Below are 8,078 nucleotides of genomic sequence, written 5' to 3'. Positions count from 1 at the left end.
ATGAGGAGCAAAAAAAAAAAAAAAAAAAAATCACATAAAGAAATTAATGATTCTGCTGTCTCTTCTGTAAAGACTTTAAATGACTTCTCCTCCTTTTTCAGGAGTGACCGGACCCCGGGGGCAGCTACCCCTTTTGCCCAACGTTGAAGACCACCCTGACCGCGGTGATCAGCGCCCAGCTGGGCCTAACCTGGGGTGCAAATTAAATCAACAAGTGAGGAGTCTCGGTCATTCGATGGTTAATCCTAAAGCGAATACAAAATGGGGAGGAAAAAAGGAGTTTACCTTTAAGTTCTTGAGGAAGGTCTTGGCGTGTTCTAGGTTCCCCTTAATGTAAAAGGTAATCATCCCCGGCACCCCCGGTGCACTGACGCTTTGTCAGCTCGTACTGCGGATGGGACGGCAAACCTGGAGACGGGGGAGGGGGGGCGTGAAAAATCTAATTTATTTCATAAATTAATATAAGTGGATATTATTATTAATTTGCCTAAACCCTCCCCGGAAATATTTAATTGACCATTTTCCTCGGGAACACTTAATTATCACGTGACTCAAGCACAGGCACTGATTGGCTGTTGCCGTAGAAACTGAAAATCTTCTTAAACGTTGCTTTCTTTTAAACGCGATCGCATGCTTTTTATACGCACCCAACATTTAGGAAGAAACAGCTTTTAGTTCAATTCTATTGAAATTTTTATTTTTATTTTTTTTATTTACAGTAAAGATAATCGGCAAAAGTTTGCAAAACTACCATAATTTAAATAATTAATAATAACTCACAACCCATCCAAAGACTGCCTGAACCAATCGGCACCTTTTAGGGGGAAAATAGCTAATTGGGGAGGAATAATCAGGCAAAAGAAGTTATGATGGCTGCCCCACTGTATAAACATACACAATTGCATGTATTTATTTAGTGTATAGAAAGTACAGCGCTGCGGTATATGGTGGTGCTATATAAAACAATAAATGGGAATAGTATTATTATTTATTTATTTATAGAGCGCCAACATATTCTGCAGCGCTGTACAAAAGTAAGAGATCCCCTTTAATAGAAACGTCGCACTCGGTCTGTTATTCCATGAAACGTACCCGGAAATATCACTTTATCCACGCGAGGATCCGCTTCCAGAAACCGCGCCGCGGCGAGCGCGTTCTTAAAATGCTGCTCCATGCGGAGGTGCAGAGTCTTCAGGCCTCGGTTGCAGAGATAACAATCGAAAGGGGACGGAATCGCACCGAGGGCTGCAAAAAACGACCCCGTCAGAATAAGTGCGGGAATTTTCCATAACTGCTTTATGTATTAACCCCTCGTGGATCAGGGAGGACATGCGCTGCTTCCCTGGGGGACTTCGCCGCGTTCATCACTTTGGGAGATTTTTACTAAATTCAGTTTTAATGCAGAGTGTTTTTTTAATAACCGGCTGTGATTTAAAAGGGGATTTTTTTTAACTAGTAATGACTCCATATCACACCGCCCCTCTCTCTCCTCTGCGAGCCCTCTAGCTCGGCCTCAGTGCCGGCTTGTAATGCTGAGCGCCGGAAGATGACGTAATTTCCAGCTCTCAGCACCGAGACCGAGCAGGGAGACTCCGCAGGACTGCTGGAATTAAGGTAAGTGATGTACAAAGGGGGGGGGGGGAAATAGGGTAGATAATGGTGAGGGATTACTGTATACAGCGCTGGGGGTTATATTACTGTATACAGCGCTGGGGGGTTATATTACTGTATACAGCGCTGGGGGGTTATATTACTGTATACAGCGCTGGGGGGTTATATTACTGTATACAGTGCTGGGGGTTATATTACTGTATACAGTGCTGGGGGGTTATATTACTGTATACAGTGCTGGGGGTTATATTACTGTATACAGTGCTGGGGGTTATATTACTGTATACAGCGCTGGGGGTTATATTACTGTATACAGCGCTGGGGGTTATTACTGTATACAGCACTGAGGGTTATATTACTGTATACAGCGCTGGGGGTTATTACTGTATACAGCGCTGGGGGTTATATTACTGTATACAGCGCTGGGGGTTATATTACTGTATACAGCGCTGGGGGTTATATTACTGTATACAGCGCTGGGGGGGTTATATTACTGTATACAGCGCTGGGGGTTATATTACTGTATACAGCGCTGGGGGTTATATTACTGTATACAGCGCTGGGGGGTTATATTACTGTATACAGTGCTGGGGGTTATATTACTGTATACAGCGCTGGGGGTTATATTACTGTATACAGCGCTGGGGGTTATATTACTGTATACAGCACTGAGGGTTATATTACTGTATACAGCGCTGGGGGTTATTACTGTATACAGCGCTGGGGGTTATATTACTGTATACAGCGCTGGGGGGGTTATATTACTGTATACAGCGCTGGGGGTTATATTACTGTATACAGCGCTGGGGGTTATTACTGTATACAGCGCTGGGGGTTATATTACTGTATACAGCGCTGGGGGGTTATATTACTGTATACAGCGCTGGGGGTTATATTACTGTATACAGCGCTGGGGGTTATTACTGTATACAGCGCTGGGGGTTATATTACTGTATACAGCGCTGGGGGTTATATTACTGTATACAGCGCTGGGGTTTTATGCTCAAGGAGGATATTTTTTTCCAGAGAATTTCACCTGTAAATAAACTCTTGAAATTACTGTATGTTCTGAGAGTCTCATTTAAAGTGGAATTATTTTTATTACTGTTATTTTATTGTTGTGTTATTTGTAGTTTTCCTCGCTCACCGTTTTGAAGGAATTTCAGTCTCTCGTACAGTTTGTCACAGTTTACAGAAACCAAACCCATGACGACGTCGCTGTGACCTGCGGATCAATAATAATAATAATTTATCACACATTAAATACACAGATTGTTTGGGGAATCTTTTGTTTCTACATCAGTAAGAAACTCGTTTTCTAATAATTCACTTTTTCTAGCTTTAAGCCGCCGGCTCCATAAATAAAAACATATTTTTTTAAAAACCCCACAAAAAACATATTTAAAATGAAGTATGAGCCGCGCATGTCAGGAGCTTGCGATTTATTCTATTTAACCCTGTATCTGCTGGCTTCTTCAAAATCACCTACAAAGGAATTTTGTTAGCGTTAGCGACTCTTGAGCTCCCAACAGACCTGGGTTCAAAAAGATTAACTCCCAGAACTCACACAAATTATTGCTGAAAATATAAATCTGTAATACTATTATTTCTATATCTATGGCACCACCATACTCCATGGCGTTATCGTTTTTTGTTACTGAGCTGCAACGTTCTCTTTAATCCTATTTCGGATTTTTTCTCCCTCCTCCCCAGAGTGTCGATGGGCATGCAAGGGTTAATTGCGGGCATGCAAGGCTTAATTGCGGGCATTCAAGGGTTAATCGCGGGCATGCATTTCCTTACCGTTCATATATTTGGTTGCGGAGTACATACAGATGTCGGCCCCCAGGGCCAAGGGGCGCTACAAAAGAATTCATGAAAATTAAAAAAAATAATAATACCCATCGGCAACAGCAATTATAGTGCAAAGTGACCTTATCGTCATGGCAACCAATGGAATGGACCAATCAGCAGGACCATTTGATCGGTTAGTACGGCGAAAAAAATAAATAAATCCCAAAACGCTACAATGTAACAAAAACAGCTTCTTCCGAGATCTACACAGGAGCGGAATACGGTTACTAAGCGACGGGTTTTTGCCCCAATCATGCTGCCCCCCCTTCAGGATTTAAAAGTAAATTCAATTTAAATATTGACGTTTTGGATCACTTTTAGGAAAGTTAACCCAAATCGGGGTAAATTCTTACGGATGGCTGGTGACGTTCTTGCGATTGTTCGTTACCTGGAAGTACGCGGACATGAAAGTGTTATCGACGGCCAGAATGACGTCCTTCCGCCTGTGAGCGATTTCCGCGCAGCCCTGGATATCGATGACGGTTAACGTCGGGTTCGTCGGGGTCTCGATCCACAGAAGCTGGAGGGGAAAGAAAAGACTGATCGGAAACAAGATCTCTGAACGCTACCAATAGTTATTAACTTATATAGCGCCATCATATTCCGTAGCGCTGTACAATGCGTGAAACAACTACAACTACTAGTAATAATATTAATAATAATAATAATAATAATAATATTAATAATGTAAAAGGTTTGTGCCACGCTAAGGAGATAACACTTGGGAAAAATACACAAAATAGAACATTAAAAAAGGAAAAAAAAATCTATAAAATTATCGTTTGAAAAGACACATTTTTGTTCAAAAGTTTGGGGTCACTCAGCTGTTTTCATGGAAACCGAGGACATTTCCAGCTGTTACATAATTACAAAAGGGTTTTCTAACGATCAATTATCCTTTTAAACTTAAAATTGGATCAGCGAAACCTGCCATTGGAACACAGGAGTGATGGGAGTGAGAAAGGGCCATTGGAACACAGGAGTGATGGGAGTGATAAAGGGCCATTGGAACACAGGAGTGATGGGAGTGATAAAGGGCCATTGAAACCCAGGAGTGATGGGAGTGATAAAGGGCCATTGGAACACAGGAGTGATGGGAGTGATAAAGGGCCTCTGTACGCCGACAAAGAGATTCCAATAAAAAATCCGTCCTTTCCAGCTACGATAGTCGTATATAACATTAACCCCGTCTGTGCTGGATTTCTGATCCATTTCATGCTATTTTAATGGGCAAAATGTGCTTTTCTTTCACAAACAAGGAAAGATCTAAGTGACCCCAAACTATTGCACAGTAGTGTGTGGTGTTTTTTTTAACCCAAATGGTATAATCAGAAAAGCACCAATTCCCGCAGACTACATGTTGCAACGTAGTGACTGGTTACCTTGGTTTCGGGAGTAATTGCAGCTTCAAGACATTTTAGATCCGAGCAATCGACAAACGTCACCTTCAAACCCATTTCGGCTGCAACTCTCCGGAAATATCTGTTTGTACCTGCAGGAAAAAAAGGAAATATAGACTTTGCTGGCAGATCGGCCCCATCCGGCCCCCGTCTAGTCGCCCTTCATCAAATCTTTACATTATTCAAAATTAAAAATTTCCCAGGATGACAAATTAAGGGAATTTACACAAAGTGCAGAATGTTGGATATTGTATATTATTTTGCTTCCTATTGTACTGCACTGCGGTATATGATGGCGCTATATAAATAATAATAACTTTTGCTCGGTTAAATAACTCCTGTAATTGCGATTATTCTCCCCGCTGATTGTTACCTCCGTAGACGTCGCTCGTACAAATGATCTGGTCCCCGGCTTTTAGGAGATGCGCGATATTCAGCGTGGCGGCCAATCCCGAGGCGTACGCCAAACCTACGGAGAGAAAAAAAAGCGATCAGAAAATGACATCACGCCGCGGCATTCCAACGCGCAAAAAATAAATAAATTATGTTTCGCTGCAAAAATTATTATTTTTAATGTTTACGGCTTTAAATGCCCCAATTTCTTAGAGTGTTTGAGATAAGAATAGAAAACAAAATGTTTTTAGAACACGGTTTGTGACCCCGCGGCCAGGAGCATTTCTACAGCAAAATAACGGCTTCCTAAATTACTACTGAGAGGGGGGTGGATAGGTGGAACAGTCTCCCAGCAGAGGCGGTAGAGGGTAATACAGTGAGGGTATTAAACATGCATGGGATAGACATACGGCTCCTGAATCTAAGACGAGACCAACGACCGGTTCTGTGTTTCTTAGATGTTAATCGAGTCGTCTTGACATTTTTAATGTGGCTTAAAAGCACAAAAAAAAATAAAAAAAAATAATAATCATTAGTAAAATTCCCCGCTGGGGGGCGTAGAAAGCTTACAGTATTTGGCACCATCCAGGGCAGCAACCGCTTTCTCCAGACAGTTTCGGGTTGGATTTCCACTGCGGCTGTATTCAAACCCCTGCCAGGAGAAAACACTTTTTATTACATAAAATATTTTAGATTTCCGGCCATTTTTTTTTATTTCTCGTATCAGATTAAAAAAAAGTTATTTTGAAAATATTGCTCTTTTTTTTTAAATTATTATTATTATTTTGCAGTTGCAGTTTTTCACCCGATAATGTTGGGATAGAAATATGGCTGCAATGGAAGCAAGATTTACTTTACTGAGATGGTGGTAGATAAGTGGAACAGCCTCCCAGCAGAAGTGGTAGAGGGTAATACAGTGAGGGGATTTAAACATGCGCGGGATCAGCATATGGCTCCTGAAGACGAGACCAACGACTGATTAAGGTTTGAGTCTTTACAGCAGGAAAAACGGGTTACTAGACGGGGGCCGGATGGGGGCCGACCTGCCGGCGGGTTCTGTGTTTCTACTATTTTTTATCTTAATTTTTATAAAAATGTATTTTACAATGAAGGACACGCGTGTTTCCGCCGTGACTCTCCGTAAACGTGCAAAGAGGCTTTGGGGCTTTAACCCTTTCAGTGCTGAGAAGTAGTTAAAGCATTTCTTTTGCGCACTACGATTGGACGTTGCCCAAGCATGATAGGATTTGCTGGAAAGCAATGAAAGCTGGAATCTCAGAGGTTAAACATTCAGCATTTTTTTGAAAATTATTTATCGCCAATTTTTGTTTTTAATTTTTAATTTCCACCGAGATAAAGATTAAACCTGGAAGGAGCGTCAAGAAGCTCCAGCTGGTTAATGTTTGATTTGGAGTTTTGGACACGTTGACAGAGGGCAGCCATACGATGTCTCAACCTCCCCCTCCGGGTACCCAAGCCCTGCGACAACCTGGTTTATTACAGATATGTGCCCTTGTTACGGCGCCAGGTGTTCGCCATGATCATGTGACCTGGGTTTTAGACGGGGGTCAAGGTAAAGCGGCATAAAAAATGATTGACGACTGAGAGGATATTAAATGCAAGGTAGAGCTAAACTATCTGAAGAATTGACTTCTGTGTCCTCATTGGAGGGGTTTCACTACTTTTGTGATTCCTTTGTTGGCTTTTATTTATTCCAGTGGCTAACATTTTCTATGCCATATAATGGGTTACATTCACAGGATCTGGGCATTTAAATCCCAAAGCCCTTTAATAATGATGTATGGGGAGGGGGGGCTGACACCCATTGGACAGGGAAGGGCCACCCAGCTGTGACTAAGCATTTCTATTGAGGAAGGTGCTCGTGTAACATTGCATCATACGCACCTATATGAATGAGCCCCCGCAGGGCAGTACAGAGAGGGGTGGAAGCTGCTAGTCCCCCCCCCATCCCCCCTACATTGTTCTTATTCACCCCCTACATACCCTGAAACAGACTGAGCTGCTGCAGAACATCTTTGATGGGCAGGCCTGGGTTGGCTTTTTGGGGCTTAAGGCTGATCTTCTCTTGGAAGAGGTTCTGCAGCAGCCACGAAAGGATCTGCGGCTTTTGCCTACTGCATGACTACAATCCACATCATCCCCAACCAACAGATCTCGCAGGGGAGGATAGTCGGACTACAGAATCCCCAGTCTTGTCCCAGTACAACCCCTCCTCCCCTACTCCCCATCCTTGGTGCTCTCCCGTGCTTACTGCGTGCTCCCCGGGTCCATGCTGCTTAAAGGTGGTAGACAGTGAGATGGGGGGCACCACTGCCATGGAGGTCCACTGCTCAGGCTCCTGCCCCGTGTGGATGGCCTGGGTGGCAAAGTGCCTGAAAGCTTCCAAATAGCCCTCGGAGGGACGCTGGGTGCGGGCCGGGGTCTCCATGCTGCGATGTCACCACTGTAAGAATGAACGGAGGTGCTATAGGCGGCTTCCTCCCCCTGGAGACCGCCTCCCCGGCAACGGAGCTCTGCTATTGGATGGAGCTGTAGGCGTTGTCACTGCACAACAAATCGGCTGGGAGAGGGAGGACAAGGAGGCGGGGACTGGTAAGGAGAGGCTGGACTGGCAGACAGTGGTGGATGGGGGTTGGTTGTAGCTTGAGGGGGGTGTGTCCAAGCGTGCGGCAGCAGACAATAGGGAGGAAAAGCCTGGGTTCATGTGCCCCTGGGCATGGGATCGTTGCCCCCGACCGCCTGACCTTTAACTCTGTTGCTGTGGAATATGACTCGCATCATGCTGACCCTTCTGAAGCT

General features: G+C 43.8%; 1 protein-coding gene across 1 annotated transcript; it reads right to left on the bottom strand.

Moving 5' to 3' along the window:
- Positions 1-328: 328 nt before the first annotated feature.
- Positions 329-7,707, bottom strand: LOC149276066 (cystathionine gamma-lyase-like). The gene is made up of 8 exons (XM_089503983.1): positions 7,531-7,707; positions 7,263-7,356; positions 5,239-5,334; positions 4,848-4,957; positions 3,854-3,985; positions 3,415-3,472; positions 1,093-1,245; positions 329-408 (listed from the first exon to the last, which is right to left on the bottom strand). Exons 1-8 carry the CDS (start codon positions 7,705-7,707, stop codon positions 329-331), a joined length of 900 nt encoding a protein of 299 aa, XP_089360109.1.
- Between the last annotated feature and the right edge of the window lie 371 nt (positions 7,708-8,078).

The sequence above is a fragment of the Sceloporus occidentalis genome, unplaced genomic scaffold, assembly GCF_023333645.1.
Source record: "Sceloporus occidentalis isolate IW3139 unplaced genomic scaffold, rSceOcc1.0.p SCAF_249, whole genome shotgun sequence".
Taxonomy (NCBI): domain Eukaryota; kingdom Metazoa; phylum Chordata; class Lepidosauria; order Squamata; family Phrynosomatidae; genus Sceloporus; species Sceloporus occidentalis.
The sequence above is the reverse complement of the archived record's forward strand: the minus strand, read 5'-3'. Positions and strand labels throughout refer to the sequence as shown.